The 20,634-nt window shown below is 46.7% G+C and overlaps 1 protein-coding gene across 4 annotated transcripts in view; it reads right to left on the reverse strand.

The window, feature by feature from the left end:
* Positions 1–1,321: 1,321 nt before the first annotated feature.
* Positions 1,322–20,634, reverse strand: part of LOC136102990 (alpha-2-macroglobulin-like protein 1) — a 28,177-nt gene continuing 8,864 nt past the window's right edge. For 2 of the 4 annotated variants that reach the window (XM_071815234.1, XM_065840666.2), the window contains 26 exons: positions 19,304–19,474; positions 17,157–17,381; positions 16,963–17,026; positions 16,300–16,445; positions 16,002–16,151; positions 14,984–15,181; positions 14,205–14,292; positions 13,466–13,619; positions 11,634–11,862; positions 11,158–11,281; positions 10,871–10,992; positions 10,396–10,447; positions 9,920–10,003; positions 9,366–9,542; positions 8,961–9,042; positions 8,199–8,355; positions 7,114–7,188; positions 6,756–6,927; positions 6,428–6,642; positions 5,897–6,112; positions 5,387–5,502; positions 4,644–4,734; positions 4,297–4,365; positions 2,967–3,069; positions 2,320–2,361; positions 1,322–1,489 (listed from right to left, as the gene is read on the reverse strand). In XM_071815234.1, the coding sequence (XP_071671335.1) occupies positions 2,321–2,361; positions 2,967–3,069; positions 4,297–4,365; positions 4,644–4,734; positions 5,387–5,502; positions 5,897–6,112; positions 6,428–6,642; positions 6,756–6,927; positions 7,114–7,188; positions 8,199–8,355; positions 8,961–9,042; positions 9,366–9,542; positions 9,920–10,003; positions 10,396–10,447; positions 10,871–10,992; positions 11,158–11,281; positions 11,634–11,862; positions 13,466–13,619; positions 14,205–14,292; positions 14,984–15,181; positions 16,002–16,151; positions 16,300–16,445; positions 16,963–17,026; positions 17,157–17,381; positions 19,304–19,474 (3,321 nt within the window). In that variant the 3' untranslated portion in view covers positions 1,322–1,489; position 2,320. Of the gene's footprint in view, positions 1,490–2,319; positions 2,362–2,966; positions 3,070–4,296; positions 4,366–4,643; positions 4,735–5,386; positions 5,503–5,896; positions 6,113–6,427; positions 6,643–6,755; positions 6,928–7,113; positions 7,189–8,198; positions 8,356–8,960; positions 9,043–9,365; positions 9,543–9,919; positions 10,004–10,395; positions 10,448–10,870; positions 10,993–11,157; positions 11,282–11,633; positions 11,863–13,465; positions 13,620–14,204; positions 14,293–14,983; positions 15,182–16,001; positions 16,152–16,299; positions 16,446–16,962; positions 17,027–17,156; positions 17,382–19,303; positions 19,475–20,634 lie in introns of those variants that run through there. The other 2 variants (XM_065840676.2, XM_065840683.2) reach the window with 2 other exon arrangements.

Genomic DNA, 20,634 nt, shown 5'->3' on the forward strand with positions numbered 1-20,634 from the left:
TCAGATTCAGACACAGTTCCATTCTCTCAGCTTCCTCCCCCCTGCTCCATATTCATTGCAGGGTAGGAAGGGGGAACTCAGGGAGCCAAGGAGCAAGGTGGAGCTAGAAGTTGTAATATTTCATCTTGTGGGGTAACACATTCAGCTGTCAGAATGGGGATTGCTTGTATTAGCAGCCTGAAGCCAGGACTGGTCTGGGGACGTCTTTTCTGGAAGGGTAAAACAGAATCTTGACATGGTACATGCTGCATCCTGACACCATCCCACAGAAAGATTGCTGCCTGGGGACCTGCCTAGGGAGCCACCCACACCACTAGCCAAGACAAGGCAGCTTCCACAGTCTGATGATAGCCACAGAGGCACCTGATTATGACCTCCTTGTTTGTCTTACCTTCTGTCCCCACAGTCACACATGGTTCCTCAGAAAGGGGTGAAGGAGCTCCCACATTTGTGATAAAGGAAAGGAACTGCCACACCATGACTCCTGCCTTTGCCCAATATTTCAGGTTGGGCACTGAATGGAAGGAGGTGCCCCAACTGGGACACAGTCCACATTAAACTTTAGCCTGTGTATTCTTGTGCCTGAGTGGATGAACTGAGGGATGACAATAGTCCAGTAGTTGTGCCTGGGTTGGGGTAGAGGGGGTGGGGTGTTACATATCTGGTACACACCTGGGAAGAAGAATTAAAGTAAACATGACCCCTTACCTTGCCACCATTGTGTCAGTTGTTGATATGCTACACAATTACCCCAGGGAGATAACTTTTCTGCCATTGCACAAACCTTCCAGCTTCTCTGTTTTTCTCTCCTCATGCTTCCCATGGCTTCTCCTAATACATCCTGCAGTGGAACTCAGGCAGCTTTGGAGTACAAGATCCAACTGAACATGCTGTGACAGCTGTGTCCTTCTTGCAAGTTCCTGTGCCATCAGCTCTTCTTCGAAGCAGTTTTCAGATAGTAAAGCAGTGCATTGAGACTCTAGCCTTTCACCTCAGTTCAGCAGTACTGCCTAGTCAATTGCTCTTGGTAAAGGTCTCTAAATGCAACTGTTGGCCAAAGGAACTGTTAAACATATCCCAGCCCTCCCTTTGCCTTCAGCTCAAGCTTGCGTGATGGTCATCTCTCTCAGGTACCTAATCTGCCTTGCTGCATGCTCTACCTCCTCCTGTGCAAATCCGCTACTCGAGGAGTACAGTTTTGCACATGTAGGTGTATGTGCACACACAGAACAAAGGTGAAGTTATTTTCCACAGATGCTCTTAAATGTGATTTTTCCTGGTTTGGAAGAAAAACAGTAAACTTGAATAATCAATCAGACAGTCCTAGTCTCTTGACTTTTAATAAGATGCCAAGCACATTCTGAGCCTCTCAGAAGCTAACCACTCAGCAGGAAATTTCAAGTATTTTCTCTTTGCTTCTCATGTTGTGGCTGTCTGTTGGCAGGGGTGACAGAGAACTGACAGACAGAGACTGCAGAAGTACCTGTTCCTGTGAAGACAACAAAGAACAAAAAAAATCTGTGTTCCTGAAGTATTAAAACTAACCACTGGGAGCTCAGGGCTTTTTTGCATCTCATGACCAAGTGGGACTGACAAATCATCAAGGACAGGGCTCTCTCTGACTCTACCTGCATAAAGCCTACAGCAGAATCTCCACTAATGGTATGGGGCTTGTGGAAGGTATCCCAGGTTAGGGCTGTGTACCTCCCACAGGTGATTCGTGAAGCAGGTGTTTTTCTCCATCTTGTGGGCTGTGGGCAAGGAAGCATGCAAATGCAAGCAAAGTTTAGAACAGGAGCAGGCATTGATCAAGTTCAAGCTTTGCCTTTGCCCAGCCTGGAAAGAAGGAGCGGCAAACACACATTCCTTCACATGAATCAGAAGCTAGGCTGAGACTCTGAAATGCTTGGCACTGAAAAGGAGTCATGCCCTGCAGTAAAGGTGAACGTGGTGTCCTGTGTGCACAGGGCTGGAGGGCTGTGGAACCACAGGGAAAGTGACAGGCAAAGGAACAGTATTGACTTGAGGAAAGTATATTTGATGCAAGATGCCAGGACTGATGGTAGGACTTAAGAGAGGTAGCCCTTGTTTTCTGTAACATACCTTCAACTCTGTCATGAGCTTGGCACCTCAAACCTTCCACTTCAATTATCCCTTTCCCTCAGTTTAACCACTGGGACATAGGAACTCACTGTTACTTAGCATTGCCTATCACTTGCAGTCTGGCAAGTTTCTTTACCAAGGGCCCTTGCATGCATCTCCCTCTTCATACTCTCCAGGACCGTGCCTGTGATGAGAAAAGAGGTGTTCAGCCCTCACCTTACTTGCATGGAGCACTGTAGCTCATCGCTGTAGTTTCTTCTGGAAGATGAGAAAAAAAGTGCTGGTGAGATACATTTGCCAAGAACTCTCTAAAGCAACCCATCATTGTGCCTCCATTTCTAGGAGAGGCATTGCCTCAGCTTACAGGCCATGACTCTCTTCCACTGTGACATGTGAAACCACTGGTATGTGTCAAAGATTTTTTATTTAGCTAGTCCAGATTCACCCCACATTTCTAGATTTTCCTCCCACTGGGGACCCCAGAGAACAAGTTGTTTTCAATGTCATTCTTCTAAGAGGGTCCTCGCTCTTCTAAGCCATCCCCTCACTGTGGTCCCTCTGCCTTTGCTGTCTCCCACAAAATGAGCATTTGAAAGCATGGCTCTGAGCAGCTTGCTCCCCTCTCATTGGGAGAGTTAAACCCTAAGTGGATCCACATACCATCTTCAAGCTTGCAAGTCCTGAGCCAGAAAAATAAGTATCTACCATTTTGAAACCCAAGAGGATAAGTCCATAACTAGAGAGCTTCTAATTGGTAGTTAGATTAGCATGTCACCAGTGGTATTGTCTTAGGCTTGACACTTCAGAAAAATCCTTCCAGTGGTACATTTGGGTGGTTTCTGTAGTACAGCATCTGAGCTCACCTGGCATGTAGTAATCATAGACCTTGATATTAGCTGGCTTATGATCCATCACTTGCATGTCCTGCTGCACCAGCAAAGTGTAGGTGTGAGTCTGTCTAGTCATCTAAGAAGAAGAGACAGAAGGATTACGGCCAGAACCAAAGTCCTGTAGAAAAATCCCTTCTACCTGCTCTCAGGCTCCTGTGGAGACCTCATCACTCTGACAGATCTGTTCTGCTTTCCAGTCCATCTCAGAAATATCTTTTACTTCACATGCTGTGGCCATCTCCCATTTTTTGGTCACCATATTTAACCCAGCTTATAAGAAACATCAAACCCACAGAGTTTAGGTATCTAAATGTAGCACTAGTGTTGACCACCAATTCCCCATTCCCCTACAGTTCTGCTCTGAGCTTCTTCATGCATCTAGCCTCAGTGGCTATGTTCTTATACACAGTCCCATTACATCAGCTTTTATTCTCCATTTTCACACAACTCTCATCATTAGGCAGACAAAAGCAAGGTGTGGATGAACATCTGCTGGATGGTAGTAGTTACAGGACCTGCTGTTGATTGCGTTCCCCCTTGTGCTACCTCGTATCCTGACCTGAAGTTCTTCTCTCTGCTGCCTTTCTACTCTGCCACAGGTGTAGTGGAAGCAGAAACTCTGCCAGTCTAACGCATCCACACAACAATAACCCACTTACTACGAGGCTCAGCTTATTGACAGCTGGTGATGAAGAATCACAGAAATGTAGAAGTGCTCCTTAGAAATTAAAAAGTTTTTAAATTCATGCTAGGTCTTTTTTCTGGTGCTGTTTATGTGTGCATGTAGATAGAGAAAGGCTAGATAGGTAGCTAATCTGTTGACTAATGAGGCTGTGGAGCGAGAACTGCTGCTCGCACAACCATCTCATTTAATTTTGAGTGATCTTGGCAAACTCCATGAGCAACCTTGTATGCTTCCTACTACAGTCATGCTGCTTAAGGGTTTTCTAAGAATTCAGGCTTGCTTGAATTTACTAGATGGATCCTACCAATACTCCCCAATCCCAATCAGACGCTGTATATGGACTTTCAACAGTCTCTGAACAGTGTCAACAGATGTAGGCTTAATATTAGATTTAGCATCATGTGACTCAAGTTAAGTAGCCCTGTATACAGGCTCTACAGCTGAACAGCTGCAGGCTGACACAACACACTTCTCCAGGTCAGCAAATCTGGCTGGTATGCAGGAACAACAGCTCTAGATACTTAAAATACTAATTGAACCGAGATACAAGAGTCAGCTAAAAGCTATCTGCCAGTCCATAGTCCTCTTAATGATGACATTAGCCTAAATTCCACTCACTTCCTCCAGGTAGAGAATGACACGATCAGCTTCACTTTCAACTTTCTTCACTAAAGGCATTTTCTTTAGCTGAAAATAGGGGAAAAAAGTAAGACTCTAACAGAAAGCAGAAATATTCAAGGATACTTGTCCTTGTGAGAGCACAGGCAAAATATTCACATGGCCAAGGAAGGCCTTAGGGTAGGGGAATGCAAGGTATGGCCTGGAAGAGACTTTGGGTATAAAGATTTCTTGAGAAGAACCATGTTCCTCTGCCCACAGGAATAATCACAGTTCTGCATACAATCCTGCATGACGGACATCCACTATTGTTTCCATCCCAGCTGGACACAAACTCACAGTCTCACCTCTTCCAACGAACCTGCCACGGGACTGTATCCAGACAGCAGCTCCACTTGGATCAGGACCATGTTGGTGGACACACGGTTCCCTGTGTAGCTGCAGCAGGAACCCAGGGGACAGCACTACTGTTACTTTCTGAGCCATGATCTCCAGATACTCCAGCCCAGCTTTGGTGCTCAAGTGAAGGAATGTGCCTTTCCTTCCAGTGTTTCTCCTGTAAGCACACTTGTTCCTGTATTGTAATAAATCTCTGTGCTTCCCCTGACCTCTCTTTTAATTGTGTTGAGCCAAAGAGAATAAATTCCTGGGAAGGTTTCTGGAGTTACCTTCTCCAGGCATGGCAGGGAATGTCACGTCCTCCACCTGCTCTCTTGAAAGGTCTGTCCCAAGTCAGGCAGGTGTACAGCAAGGGAGAGTCAACCAGGGGCAGAGAATGGAAGACTTAGGAATACTTGTCAGCAGTCAGTGCCACAGGACCTCCACATCACTAGTATTTTAAGACCTAATCCTAGAAGGTAGTGAGGCCCATAGACCTTGGGAGAACTTGTGGTGACTGGCATGATGATGAGATAGGGCTATAGCCTGAGTCATTCCCTGGGACCTTGTACCTTCCACCCAGCTGAGGAGTGTATAGTTAAATGAAGTGGGACATCTTAGCACTTGGACCTCATGAGTAAGGGGAATCCTGGCCATCAAGAGACTGGTGTGGTAGCATAGGGGAGGCAAAGGGCAACTGAGTATCTCCTACCGAGCAAGAATCGTGACAGGGAACTGGGTGGCGTTGGGTGCAGTGCATTCTGTCTGCACAGACATGGCAAAGGTGATGTCACTCCTTGATGGAGGGATGTGGTACCGCAGAATGGCCTGCCAAGACAGAAAGAAGCTAGTTGGTAGAGAATAGCAGGGTTTTTACTGAACAGTACCTTTGTCTAGCACTGACTACTGTTTGCTGTTTTGCTCTATTGTAGGAGAAAACTATGTGGGAGAAGCAGAGTTTCTGCTTGTGCACTGCTTCTGGTGGTGGTCACTGGGCTTCTTGGAGAAAACATGCAGCTCTGATTGGGTGGAGATGATCCAGACTTCATTCGAGGAATTGCTATTCCCTTTCTGTTCGATCCCAGCTACTACTACTGGCCTTGAAGCCCAGATTCTTGCAAGTCACTGCAACAGTTCAGTCTTGTCTAAGTAGCAAGGTGAGAGGTCCCCTGGCTTTCCAGGTTTTTCCCCAGGTGGATCTTTTCTCCCTTGCTGGGCTTACCTGCAGGAAGAGGCACCCATGGCCCTGTACATGCACTCTATAAACTTGAGGAATGGTTGGCAGCTCCACTGTCTGCAGCAGGAGGCGATTGGTGTTGTCTACTCGGATGTTTTGGCTGAAACCCTCAGAGGAGAGAGAAGCCTGGAGATTAGGTCCATCCTTGTTGAAGGTCTTGCTTGCATACAGGGCTAGGGCTTCCAAGGCAACCACTGTGTCCTGAGGAAAGAGACACATGTTGGGCAAAATAGGAGCCCTGCATCCTGTGCATGCCCAGTCCTTAGTCTTTCCTTAATACTGCAGCTGCTGCACAATCAGGGTTGAGCTTTCCACTTGGACTTTCAGCATGGGATCGTCTCAGAGAAATGACAATATTGACCCTTTCCAAACCCTCAGGAGCTGTAAATCCATATATTTAAAAAAAATTTTCTTTATTTTTTTGAAAAATATGTATTTTTAAAAAATTTATTTTTTACTATAGGGTGTCCATAGCTGATGCCAGGTTCTCTGACGATGATGGTTCAAGGAGATTACCTGAGTTGAAGCAAAGCCTCCATAAGGGTTTTGCTGCTTGATGAGCCAAGACACAATCTGAGACGCCTTTCTGATGTCATCTGAAGACAAAGTTGACTTTGAAAGGTGAGCCATGAGGATACTAGATGTCAATTCCACATCAACAGATGGAGCCCGATACCAATATAGGGAGTCTTGTTCCTGTTTGGACTGTTGACTCCAGAATATTTGGTCATCTAGGGGTAGAGCAGGAACACTTATGGAGTGTGGATTCCTTTGACCATTCAGCCCTGAGATCTCCACACAATTCTGCCAATGACTGTCTCTTCAGCCCCATGGTCTTTGGTACCTGATATTGTGGCCGCCTCATCCAATCGTTTGAGGATTTTCTGCCTGAGTGCCTTATCACCTGCTACTGCAAAGGCATTTGCGGCTAATGCCAGGCTGTAGAGGTTGGAGCTGCCAGTATCAGCATTGACCAGGTCCCTTATACATTTCAGAGCTTTCCATACTACTGGGTCCTAGGATACAAATGAAAGCACACCAGTTGCTGACAGAGTGCATGAGGAGGGAACACAGCCTTGATGTGTGTGAGGAGGGTAGAAACAGGGACAGGACACACAGGGAGAAAACTGGTACCATGCCCCTGTGTGGACAAAGGCAGAGAGCTGGTGCACTGCCAGCCAGTCCCTGCTGCCAATACTCACGGAGCGTGGCATCCCTGAGTGTACGAGAGCTGTGATGATCACAGAGCTCATCCCCAGTCCCTCTTCCACTGCACCCTGCATCCACCACAAAACAGAAAAGAGGAGGGTTACTGTGGGGAGGAAGACGAAGAGGTTTTGCAGTACTTTCTGCTCCCTGAGCAAATTCCAAGCCAGTGCAGGCAACAGTGCTGGTCCTATTCCTCCACTAAGAAAGTGCCAGGGCTAGTATCTGCTCTTGCAGGTCGTGTTTGTGGGAGTACTTCTCAGCTACAGTGCCCCAGGCTACTCAGGGTAGCTGATTTCCTGCCTCTGCTTACCACTGAGCACACTCTGCTTTCCCCTCCCCGACAAAGATTTTCAGTAGTGGATTTCAGCATCAGGGGAAAGTGATGTTTCCACAACCCCACTGCAAGATGGCACCTCACTTGAGGGCCAGGATGATGGCAAGGGTATGGAGGAGCAAAAGGAAAGGTAGCTTTTGCAAGGGGAAGTGAAAGGCATCATTCCCTTCACTTGAAGGATTAATTATCTGAGGTCCTGTCTACTGAACTGCTGCTGGATCCACTTTGATGGTACTCTGTGTGTGTCTGTGCACGCACAAGTGCTGTGTGTCTGATTGTATATGGCTCATTCCCGGCAAGGTTAATCTCACATGAGTGACTGCCATCAATCTTTATTCGCTCAATTTCTAATCTGACTCTCCTCTGTACATGGGGGAACTCATACTGTAGGAAGAATCAGCAGCTCAGTAATGGGAAAGGGAGCTAAAACAGTTTACCAAGGGAACAACACAGAGTTGGAAAACTTTTTTTTTTTTTTAAGATATATGTTAACTTTTGAGATGGGGCTAGAGCAGGACACTGGTTCAGTTCCCATGTACGTATCATCAAATGCAAACCTTCATCATTCATAACCTGAGAAAGTGCCACCATGACTAAGCACAGCTCTGAGTGTTACCCAAGGGTGATCTTGGGCACATCGGAATTTCCCTCCTGCAGCAGGGTTTATTTGTTCTTGGCACCCAAACTGGGCCAGAAAGTGAAAGAGCTTTGAGATACCTAAAGAGCAGTCAGGACACGTCATACCATCAGACCATTGTTGAAGAGCTTCCCCACACTCTTGAAGCAGCCAGATGGAGTCTGACTTTTAATCAGGGCACTGGCAGCATCCTTTATATTCTGCTCGTCTATGTGGATGAAGTCCTGGGCTTGGCTGAAGGTCTTGAGGACAAGGGCAGTAAGCCTAGAGCCAAGGAAAGGAGAAGAAAATCGGACCAAGCCAGTAATTGATACCCATTTCTTGTAGGAGACAGGAGTCTCTGTGTCTTCCACTATCTCAGCCCTGGAGAGCAGGACAGAGCTTCTGTGCAGGTGGAGAATTGGAAGCAATGCATGAGTTAGATGCTATTGAAACTTGACCTAAGATCCATTTGCAGCAAGAAAGAAAAAAATCAATGGTTAAGTGCTTCCCCCAGGGCTCTGCCAATTCCAAGAGGGTGTGTTTGTGTGATTTGAAGCCACGAGGGCTGATATTTATTGAGGTCACTCAGTCATTTTCCCAATCCTGTTAAGGCACAAAGCACTCTGCAAACCTGGAAAGAAGGTGTCTTTGCAGCCAAGTTTTCAGAATCAGCCTCATTTGGAGTGCTCAAGTACAAAAAATCAAACAGGGGTACCTCAAGTCAGTTAAATGGCATGGTTCACTTCCAGAAAGTCTCAGAAACAGTTTCTGTTCAAAACTCCGCACCCTCAGACTCCACCAGATTCCCCAGACCAAAATCTAAGCCAGTTTCAGCCTGACCGGGTTAATCTGTTTTTCCTCAACTGTGTCTGGATATCTCTTCTTACCATGTGTTGCCTGGCTCACTTCCTTCCCCAAAGGCACTGTATGAGCCATCTGTGTGCTTGTACAGGAGTTGCCGCTGATATCCTGTGGGAAAAGCAGGTAGTGAAGATGCTCCATGTCTATTGCATTCTCAAGGTGACAATGTGCCTCTTCAATCCTGCTCATCATTATAGAGAACATTGACTCTGAGGAATTCAGCAAAGGGCTTTCAGGGGGGACACCGTGTACCCCTTGTTCAGCTGAGACACAGCAACCTGATTCACACTGCTGTAATTCCCATGGTGTCAGGCAAGTGATGCTACACAAATGCTGTTCAGCACCAAGCCTCTGCTGACATCCCCACTGCACAACCCGCTGTAGTGAACATCACCAGCTTAATAACCCAAAATGAGCATGAATCCACTTACCACTTTGCAGGTAGTCAATTGCCTTCTGTTTGATTTCTGGAGTGAGTTGTCCTGTTTTTTCAAGGTATCGTGTGATAAAGACATTGGGGGCAAAATGAACCATGTTCTGTTCACCACAGCCACTGGGCATCTGGAGGAGCTCATCTATGTTGTCCAGTGCTGTCCCCAAAATGTCACCTGTAGGACAGAACCACAGCTTTGGGAGCTTTACATATTCTTGCATATAAAAAAAATTCTGATCTCACCAGTTCTCCAGATAACCTGCTAAGATCAGTCTCAGTGCACCTCTGCTCACACTACAGTGACTTTAATGTCTGTAGAGACCTGTAGGAACAATGATATGGTACTTGTCTGTCTTTCTCTTGGCTAGGTGAAATTATCTGTCTATCTGTCCCAGTGTCAGTTGCATAAGAGATGGGATGCTTCTTTGGAAGACATGAGGGCCTAGTATCACACCTCACTGTACATATTCTCTCTTGTGAGACATGGTGACACCAGAAGAAAAGACTCCTGCAGGGCAAAATCTTACTTTCCAAGACCCCCTTAAATCTCACCTAAGAAAGAGATGTGGGCTCTCTCCGACCCAAGGACCACGTTCTCTGGCATAGTGAATGTGATTGTCTCTGAAGCTGAAGTTCCTGCAGATGGCAAAACCATCAGAACAACAGGCGGAGGGAGATGGCAGACACACAGTCATCCTCAGGAGTCTGGTATCACCTCACCACTTGGCAAAATCAGCATTCAACAGAGAGGATGACATAGAGATCAGGCCACCCACTGATGAGTGACTATGATATGGTTAGGTGGTGGCTTGGTGCTCCCCAGGGGTTTGTCATAGTACTGGGTAGAGCTGAATGGCTTTGCCTGCTCATAAAAGCTCCAAAATCCCTGACTTTCCCCTCCCAATGCACCTCCAGATAGTCCTAGAACTGTTCACACACCACACTGCTTCTGCTTGGTCTTCTTCCTCTGTCTGTGTGTACAGCTTCAGTGACAAGATAGTCCCTGTATCTGGGGTACCTGCACCTACCTTTAGGGCACAGGAGTGAGGTGTGTGTCTTTTCCTCCAGTAGCCCCTCTGCCTGGTGAGGAGAAGGCTGGTCAGGTAAGAAGGCAGAGCAGTAAAATGAGACAGCAACTGTGCATTACCCCACCTTCCTGCAAGCACTTGTTCCATCCTCCTAGGCCATGCAAAAGGCCTCACACAGACAGTGGGGATATGTGTGCTGACAGTGAAGTGTCCCTGGGAAGCAGTTTTCTAAGCTGCTGCATGGCCTCTGCCCCCATTGCGCTGCTAGCAAGCAGTTCTGATGTCTCTGCCTCATCAAATGGAGGTGCTCAGCTCATGCCCTGACCCAGCCTACCCTTAGAATCAATCCTTGATCAGCCTCCTCAAGAAACATGCCTACCTGCCTGGCTCACTCATCCTTCCCAGAGTTACCTACTCAGCTGTTTCGAGTCTGACCCACTTCCAACCTTGTCAGAACCTTGAAGAAGACTCTGACCTTCACCAGCAGGTGTTTAACCACTGTGTCCTTCCCTCCAGACTCTGGCACAACAGCTGTACTCTCAGTGCAAACATCTTCCTGCTCCGTCACCTCAGCCATGACAGTGAAATTCACCTTCCCTAAAGAACAAAACATCAAGAGGCCAGTTGGCACAGCCATGCCTGTGTTTTAGTTTTCTCATTCATGCTTTGTATAATAGGCCACTCTCCCTTCCAGCCGAGCTCTGGTTTCCTCAAGCAGCTCTGCCAGTGCCTCCCACTTATGCCCCTCTCTCATCCCCTTACCTAATTTTGTAGCCTTCACATCCCAAAAGAATGTTTTTGCTGAATCAGGACAAAGACAAGTAGTGAACCTGGTATTTTCATGCATAAATTCAAAATCCCTGGAGTCCATTAGGCTAAGCTGGAGCTAGAGGCGAAACAAAAGGGAGTTCAGATTACAGAGCTGCTGCTATGTTTTTCATTTCAGGTCCTTCATCCAAATGTCAGTCAAGCCCAGAAGTCCCGGGTGAGTATGATGATGGCCCTATTGCAATATCTATGGGCCACCAACAGTTCATGGACATTGCAGTCCTGTAGGGTTGAACTTACCGGGGGGCGATAGGCTGGACAGAGATGGCTCTGCATGGAGCTTTGTGAAGAGCTTCCTTGATGTTTTTTGCCCAGTGCCTGATGAGGCAGCCCCTTGTCTGGGTCTGTCAGTGAAATACTGTTACCACACATCCCTCCACCCAAAAATCATCCTGAAAGGAGCCACTCACCACCATGCACTGTTTCATGTAGCTGAAAACTTTGACTTTCAGGGGAAATGACTCCCCTCGGAAGATGGAATGGGGCAAGGTGGGTTCCATGAAGAAGGGCTTGAAGCTCTGCAGGCTGGTGGTCTCTGAAATTCCCAACCCATGGCTCTCTGAGATGCAGAAAGTCATGGCCTTCCAGACTGTTATACTGTCAGGTACTGTGGCAGCTAGCTCAGCAGCCCCTGAATCACTGAGGAAAAAACGGAGTGGAAGGAGTTGTCCATGTTATACAACCAGCCTGTATCTTCTGACACTTCAGCAACACTACCAACCAAACTTCCATCCACTTTCGACCACAGCTCAGCAGTCATTATTATGTGTCACTTACATATCTGCATCCACAAAATCAAAGACAGTCCTGCCCTGAAATGGGTATGATCCAGCAAAACGAGATAGAGAGTTAGGGATCCTATTGTGCAGAATGTTGGCACATGGGAGAACTGAGAAAGCTGAGATATGTGAATAACGGAACAACAGTGGATGCTTGAATTTAGCAAGACCTTTGACTCCCATAGTACCTTGTAGCCACATTAGTGTGGACTGGACAAGTGGGTGATAAGGTGAGCAGAAAATGTGCTGTACCACTGGGGAAAAAGGGTGGTTATTGGTGACACAAAGTCCAGCTGGACCCATGACATCCCTCAGGAATTGATACTTGAGCCAATACTGCTTAGTGGTTTTATTAGTAACCTGGATAATAGGAGAGAGGGCATCCTCAGCAAGATTAGCAGACTACCTTGGTATGTATTAGCAGACTGTACCTTATTCGGGAGGGATTCCTGATATGCTGGAGGGAAAAGTTGCTATTAAGAAGAACCTTGACAAGCTGGAAAATTTGGCTTGAAAATTAGTAAATACTAAATTCTGTATGTGGGATGGAATAATACCATGCAACAGTGCAAACTAGGCAATGACTGGCTAGTAAGCAGCTTTGCAGAATAAGAGGTGGGGATTCTGGTGGATAACAAGTTGAGCACATCTCATGTGCCCCTACGGTAATGAAGGCCATCTACTTCTGGACTGTATTAAGTAGACTGCAGGGACTGTGCTGAGAAAAATTATTTTTCCCCTGTATTCTTCCCTTGTGGGACCACATCTGCAGTGTTGTGTCCCATTTTTGCCTTGCAGCATAAGAAAGATATTGACATACTTGGATGCATGCAGTGGAGGACTTCCAAGATGGTCAGGAGGCTAGGACATTTGACGTACAAGGAGAGACTGAAAGAATTAGGGTTTTCAAACTTAAGAGGGAAGATCTAGGGGAAGACCTTTTTGCTTTCTACAGCTACCTAATGGGAAGGTGTAGAGACAATGGAATCAGACTCTTCTGAAGTGCATATTGATAGGATGAAAAGTAACAGACACAAGCTGGAATATGAGAAGTTCTGACTCAGGATTAAAAAACATACCATGAGGATAGTTAAATGCTGGAACACTGGAACAAGTGCCCAGATAGTTTGTGAAGTCTCCATCCTCAAAGATACACAGTCCTTGACTACAATAACTTGATCAAACTGGATCTGCCTTGCATGGGATGTTGAGCTACAGATCTCTGGAGGCCTCTTCCATTCTACAGTCTATGATTTTAAGTTCCTCAGGATCATTTGAAAAGTCTCAAGCAGAGACAGGAGGTGAACCAAACCTCCATTGTCTTTATTCACTTCTTCACACCTCCCTTTTCTTTGTGGGCACAGAAGGCAATAATACCCTGTCTCTGCTCCTGCCCATTCCCCCTCCACTGTGGCTGGCAGGCGGTCTGGATCCATGTGGGGCTACAGTCCATAATTACTCACTTGATGGGAACCAGAGTCCAGATGAATGTTTCTGGAAACCAGGTACGAATTGGCCCTGCCTCGCTAGCCAGCTCAACGTGCTCTGACTCAGCATGTTCAATGGCAGCATCTGTTTCTGGGTCCAAGTTGTCCAAGTCTGCCAGCTCTCCATAAGCTATTGGGAATACAAGCATTCATTCAGAGCAACTGTGAGATCAGGACAGAGTTCAGCTGGGGAAAGCTCAGCTCTCTGTCCCTTCCACTCCAATCACATCTGTCCTCTCCAAGATGCCCTCAACCTACTTAACCATTGCCTCTCCCAAGAAAATCCAGGAGACCATGTGGGTTCCAGTATATGTGTGTTCCCCCATGAGGGGGAGATAGCAGAAAGGCCTAGATACTGCCCAGTATCAGTCTTGGCTCACTCTCTAGTTTCCAGCAAGACCTTTCCTAGTCTTACAAACAGATGTCCCTTCCTGAGACAGCTGGCTCATTTTCCCCCTTGAGCATATTATCTTCCTGCCTGTCAGCAGAAGCTTCCAGGCAGGTTCTTCCTATGCAGCCAACCCTTCACCTTTTCAGTGTGCTGGACACACAAACTTCAGGACCCTCCCCCTCTTCCTGTGGGGCATATCTTCTGTGCAACCTCCCACCCAGCTCTGGAGCCATCCCCAGTTCCTCAGGATACATGTTCAGCTGCCCTTGTGCAGCCTGTATGTTACCCATGATTTCCAAAGAAACAGGATAAAGTAAGATGTACACATGTAGTCATAGTAGAAGGTGGTCTGGGTGCGGCATTCAATTGGAGACTTGATTTTAAGGTTGGTCAAAAATGTTAGACCTGAATTCTGGAGGAAAGAAGAGAAGGAAAAGAAGGCAGATTTCAGTGCAGGGGGTGGTGTGCCTGAGGGTCTGTCTCTGCTCCCATGTTCTAGCACATTGCCCACCTTGTGTTGTTGCACCTCAGCCTGACCTGTGAATTTATACAGGGAGAGAATTCAGAACACCCTGCTCCCAGGGCCTGGTCCTGGCCACTCATACCAAAGGAGGCTCTCTCCAGTCAGGATTGTGGGGGTGACCACTCGCATGTATATGTCCACACACAAAGTCGTCATTTTAGCACCACGGTTTGCTGCCCACCCTAACACAGACTTGTCCTCATCTTTCACCTGATATTTCTTTCTATTACTCTTTCCCTCCTTTCCCCAGTCCCCCTTTTCTCTTAGGTTCTTTGCTTTTGCAACCTCCAATTTTATCTGACTCAGGTTGATACTTGCTTCTCTTTCCAATCCCTAGAAAGTCAAAGGGTCTCGAGCTTAGGATAAATGGAGAGCTGGGTTCTAGGGATATGGGTCAATGGGAATTTATCGAGCTGAAAGCATGGAGTGTCAGAGATCTCTTAGTTCAGAAGCTTAGCCATTTCAGAACTTGAAGTTGCCAGTGATCACAGGGAAGACAATCTGTGAAGCTACCCAGCTCTGACCTAGGATATGAAAGGACTTAGCTCTGATAGTCAGATTTTCTGGAAGTTAGATTCACCTTCAGAAGTTCATAGACATCTGGTTGGGACACTGCGTAAGAGTATCTGTTGTACATGAATGGTGACATTGTTCCGGGTGGAAGGGTGGTCTGAGAGGAACCAGTGATTCCTGGGCTCTTTTGGATAGTGCAGTAGTCACTGTAAGAGTCTGTGAGGGTGCTGGGGTGCTCCTGAGAATAGCTGAACATATTGTACACCTGTAGACCAAGAATGAAAACAGTACAGGTCAGTGTGAGAGACGGGAAGTTTTTCATTTCTATCTGGAGATTTTCTGTGACCGCAAAAGCAGAGCTTAGGTCCTGCCTGACACAAAAGTCTCACCCCAAAGGTTTTTGAGCTTCATGGAGAGCCTCCACAAGCTTTAGATACATAACATCAGAGATGAACATGAGCTCCCTCTGGGGTATGACTGCATAGTTGTGGCCACTTCTAGCTCATAGATTGTACCTGTGAGCTCAATGCATACAGTAAAGGTACCTTCCCTGTAAGAGTCATTAGATAGCCTCTTGTCTGACTGAAGACATATCCTGGGTCCACCAAGACAGTGTCAAGAGGCAATTCATGGGTCCTTAGACCCAGTGCATCCGAGGTCTAGAGGTGAAATTGAACCTTTCCACTGCCAAGGCATCACTTACTGTCCAGTTTGTGATTGGAAGGACTGTCTGTTTCATGTAAGCTGGAACAAGAAATGGAACCTATCACACATCTTTTCGAACATAACTTTTTCAAAGCACTATCATGAATTTTTCAGGAGATGGAACTCTCTTGCCATCTGGTTGCCACTGTGGCAAAGCACTCTAAGTTTAACAAAGATATGCCTTTGGGCTATACTTAGGGCAGACACTGATCCCTTTGTAGACACTGAAAAGTTTGACTGGTATTTGATGTTGACCTTAATTTTTTCTCATTAAGCCATGTCCTATCCCTGTTCAAGTGCCTTATTAACCAGTGCCTGCAAGGAGATACTCAAAAAGCATCTCTCCAATATTAGCAAGGCTCAGCACTAAAGTGACTCACACTGTCTCTGGATAGCTCAGCCTCTGGCCTCACGAGAAGGACACTTTGGTCTACAGCATGGATACTACATAGGGAGCCTCGTGCAGCCTGCAAATGGAGATGGACAGTCGATCCTGGGAGAGCCACTCTGCCTGAGAAGCCAAGCTTCACCTGAAACAGGAGAAGAAAGAGGGATTGAAGACATTGATAGAGGAAGGAAAGGGAAGACTGTGGGTATTGGATTCTGCTGGACATACATTGCCAGTTTGCAGTTAATTAGCTACCCTCCTGCCTGCCTGATGTTTTGTTCACTACTTACATGGTTCCTGAAGCACTTGGAGGCTTTCAGACTGAAGATGTCTGCTGCCACTTGTCCTTCAGGGAAAGCAATGTAGACAAAGATGGTAGCCATGGGCGAAATGAGGTCAACAGGCAGACTGACATTGAAAGCCCCATTATATTGACCTGAAGAAAGAAGGAGAAATAGAAGAAGTATAGGAAGAGGCAAGGAAGTCTGTTTCCAAGGATCACAGCAGCAGCATACTCATCCTCTATAATACTTCTGTACAGTTACGTGGATAAAGACTATTCTGCCTTGCCTTTGGGGAGGCCAGAGCCAGTCCAGGATGTAGGTTAGTGCCATTTTGTAGCACCAAATGAGGATCTTGTTAACAGTGTGCACTTGGAAGAAAAATTACTTTCCACTTGAGTCCAACAAAAAGATGCAGTGAGTTTTCTTCGAGGTGTCTGATAATTCCTGCTTGGCAGACAAACTCTGACAATTTCATCATTTGATTGAAAAAAAAAATAGGTAAATTAAAAGACAGAAGAGAGATACCATATTTGCCATTTTCTCTTGACTTTTTGTGCCAGATCTGGGTATTCCTGTTGGTCTCAGATCTCTTTTCTCTCCTTTCTCAGTTAGACTGGAAGTGCTTTCCTCTAGGTCCTTAATCTGTCCCTGGTATTTAGATGCTCTTACCTAATGATGGATCAAGAAGTACTGTTGTTTGGCCATGATGTACAAGGGATCCTCTGGCCAAAACCTAAAGGGTAAAGAACAGAACAAAGGGTTGATAGTGCCTCTGCTCCATGCCTCTGGGCCAGCAAAGGGCCTTGTGCTGACACACGCCCATCACAAAGCTGACCTCATTGATGGTGCTGCCTGGCACTCACCAGGTGGTAGAAGTCTGCTCTGCCAGCCCCATCCCCCAGCTCTGCGGCTAGGATGTGATACTGCACAGTGACCTGCTGCATGTCCCCACAGGGCAGCATTGCCCGCACTGGCTGGATCCTCACAGAGCTGCGGCTGGAAGAGTAGAAGGCCCTTGGTGTGAGGGATGCAGTGCCATAAGACACCCTCACATTTCGACTGCTTAAGTCCTCCGGCTGGGTCTTTGCCTGTGACACAGAAAATGTGACTTGGTGTCTGAAGATTTCCGACAGCTCTCCTCACACCAAAATCAAGACTGACTGTACAGTGGGTTCTGAACTCTCCCAGGGTAAGGTGTCTATTTCCACCTAAGCCAAGCTCAGTCAGCCCCTTTCTGTGGAGTCTGGCATTGTCTGCTCCACCATCTGCTGTGGAGTCTGGCATTGTCTTCTCCTCTGGGATAATTAGCACCTAAAGAGGAGTCAGGGAGCTGTATACTACTAGGACTTGGGCTAAAGCCTGAACTTTGGCAATGCTGCTGCCACGCTGAGAGCAAGCTAGATTGATAGACTGTGTAAGAGTGTCTTATTCATCCCTGGATCAAACCACTGAACCCTTTGCTTCTGTCTGGTACATGTGAGGAAAGTATGGATCTGCCCTAATATTGCATTTCACTGTTCAGTATTAGTCCACTCACACGCTGTATTCCTTTTAGCGCTTTCCCGGATCCATAGGGTAGAGGTGGCAGGGAACAAATGAAGATGAATAGCCTTGCTCATCTTTAACCTATGACCTATCAGCACTGAGACTATGATAGTAACATCTTTTGGACTTTCAGCAAGGTCAAGATCCATCATATAAAATTCTGTATGCACTCTGATAAAGAGACAGGGCTTGTCTTGAAGTGCCTTGACCTTGAAGTTGGGTAGAGCATGGCCAACAGGTTGAGGGAGGAGATTCTGCCACTCTACTTTGCCCTGGTGAGACCCTGCCTGGCTTACTGCATCCAGCTCTGGAGCCCTCAGTAGAGGAAATACATGGACTTGCTGGAGACAGTCCAGAGAAGGGTCACCAAGGTGATCAGAGGGCTGTAACATCTCTCCTGTGAGAACAGGCTGAGAGTGTTGCGGTTGTTCAGTCTGGAAAAGAGAATGCTCAAGGGAGATCTTATTGTGGCCCTTTAGCACTATAAGAAAGATGGTGGCAGACTTTTTATCAGGACCTGTTGCAACAGGACAAGGGTAATGGTTTTAAAGTAAAGGAGATGGGATTCAGGCTAGACATGAGGAAGAAATTTTTTACAATAAGGGTGGTAAAATACAGGAACAGGTTGCCTAGGGAAGTGGTAGATGCCTCCTCCCTGGAACCATTCAATGCCAGGCTGGACGAGGCTCTGAGCAACCTGATCTAGTTGAAGAAGTCCCTGCTCACGGCAGAGGCCTTGGACTAGATGACCTTTGAAGGTCACTTCCAACCCAAACTATTCAATGATTCTATTATTAGAAATCTACTCCTACGACCAGACAGAGAGTCTTCCCTGTTCATGGGAAAGCAGATGCCAAGTTTTCTCTCTCAATTCCCTGTTGACGGCATCCCCATTCAGCTTCTTACATCCTGATTACCTGCTCTGCTCCAGATTGGCTTGGAACAACTGGTTCCTTACTAACCTTTCTTCATTCTCCCCTAAGTTTTCTGCCTCTTATATCCCAGTTTTCTCCTAACTCTTACATTATGTGGAAACACCACACGAACTGGTCACTGCCATTTTATTCTCCACATATATTTTCAGGTGCTTATTCCCTAGTTCCTTTCCTATCTTCTTATTCCACACCATGTGGGAGTTCTTCCTTTGCTCTCTGCCGATGTCCAGCCCCATAAAGTCCTTTCCACCTCAGGAGGTACAATGTAGGTAGATGTGAGTCACAATTTCATGGGGTCCCTGTCCACTGCTCCATCTATCATCATGTCTCCTGACTGATCAGGGACTCTGTGTGGTACCAGCAGTCAGAACTCTGGTTCTGCCTTGGGCTATTCCTCTTGCCCTGAATCTACGATTTCATTGTTCCATGACTCTATCTCCCTGGCTATACTGAGACAATTTCATAGACTATAGATCTGAGGGATGCATTGCTTAATGCTAACCAAATCCAATGTAATTATTGGTCTTAACCTGTAGTAGAACTTTACTGCTGTTGTCCCATGCTGACGTCTCTAAGGTGAAAGATGCCATCCCAGTGTCATCTGTGAAGTAGGTCTTGATCTGCTTCCTGCTACCATGGGACACTGTAAGAATCACTTCCTTGTTCTTCAGGCGTGTCCCATTGGTACTTTTGAGTTCCAGCTATAATGATGCAGAGAACAGTCACAGAATTGGAGGCCTCAGGATTGAAAATCTACCTCACAGTAGAAGTCCCAGTTCCTCTCTCTGAAAATGGACTCTGTGGCAGAATGCAAACCCCCCTCTCTCCCCCTCCCTCCTTCGATATGGAAGGAGTAGACACATCTCCCTCTCTCCCTGCTGTTTGAGGCTAACAGCTTATTTTGTTTGGCCTCAGGAGCTCCCTGGCCAGGGCGATTAAGAGAGAGAAGAAGGGAGTGCTGAGGTGCCAGGGAGCCGCTGGGTGCCTGCGGCCAGTGTGGGGGACGTTTGGAAGCTTCAGGGGCACCCCACAGCCACTGTGGGGGTGCAGAGAAGCTTCTGGAATGCCTACAGTCAGATCTGATCAGGCTATAAAAAAAAATGGGATTCTCGTTGAGACTCCGCCCTTTGTTGTGGATCTCTTGGAGCACGAGCCAGATGCTGCCGCCAAGAGCTCCCCCTGGGATGAATACTCCGCTTGCCTTGCCGCCACATGTGTGAGTAAAATTAGTCCTTGCAGGATTGCAAGTGTATCTACTTTCCGTGCACATTTGCACGCGTACTTTCCATGCTCAATACAAGCACCTGTAAAATTAATCCTCGCATAATCACGGATGTATTTTCCTACCGTGCTTCCACATAAGCACGTGTAACTTTCTGTGCACATTTGCACGTATATTTTCCATGCCCAATACGAGCACATGTATAAAATTAATCCTCACATAATCATGGGTGTATTTTCCTCCCGTGCTTCCACATAAGCACATGTAATATTCCGTGCACCTTTGCACGTGTATTTCTCCTCGCAGGATTGCTAGTGTTTCATAAATTTACCTTCGCAGGATTGCGAGTGTACACTTTCTGTACTCAATATGAGCACGTGTATCCCTTTAAAATAATCCCACAACATGTTCAGGCAAGTGTGTACTCCTCCTGGACTCAGAGACGGCTCCAACATTGTTTTGGGTGAAGCCATGTGCATGCACTCTGTGGACTGCCTGTTGTATTAGTTGCTGCCCCTCAACTGATATCCGAACCTGTGTTCAAGTCACTTTTGGAGTGCTAAAACCCTGTTTCTCACCGGTTTAACAAAAGTTGTCTTGAACCCTGTTGTCCCTTAAACTAACCTCGGGGTGCCTCCG

The sequence above is a fragment of the Patagioenas fasciata genome, chromosome 1 (assembly GCF_037038585.1).
Source record: "Patagioenas fasciata isolate bPatFas1 chromosome 1, bPatFas1.hap1, whole genome shotgun sequence".
Classification (NCBI taxonomy): domain Eukaryota; kingdom Metazoa; phylum Chordata; class Aves; order Columbiformes; family Columbidae; genus Patagioenas; species Patagioenas fasciata.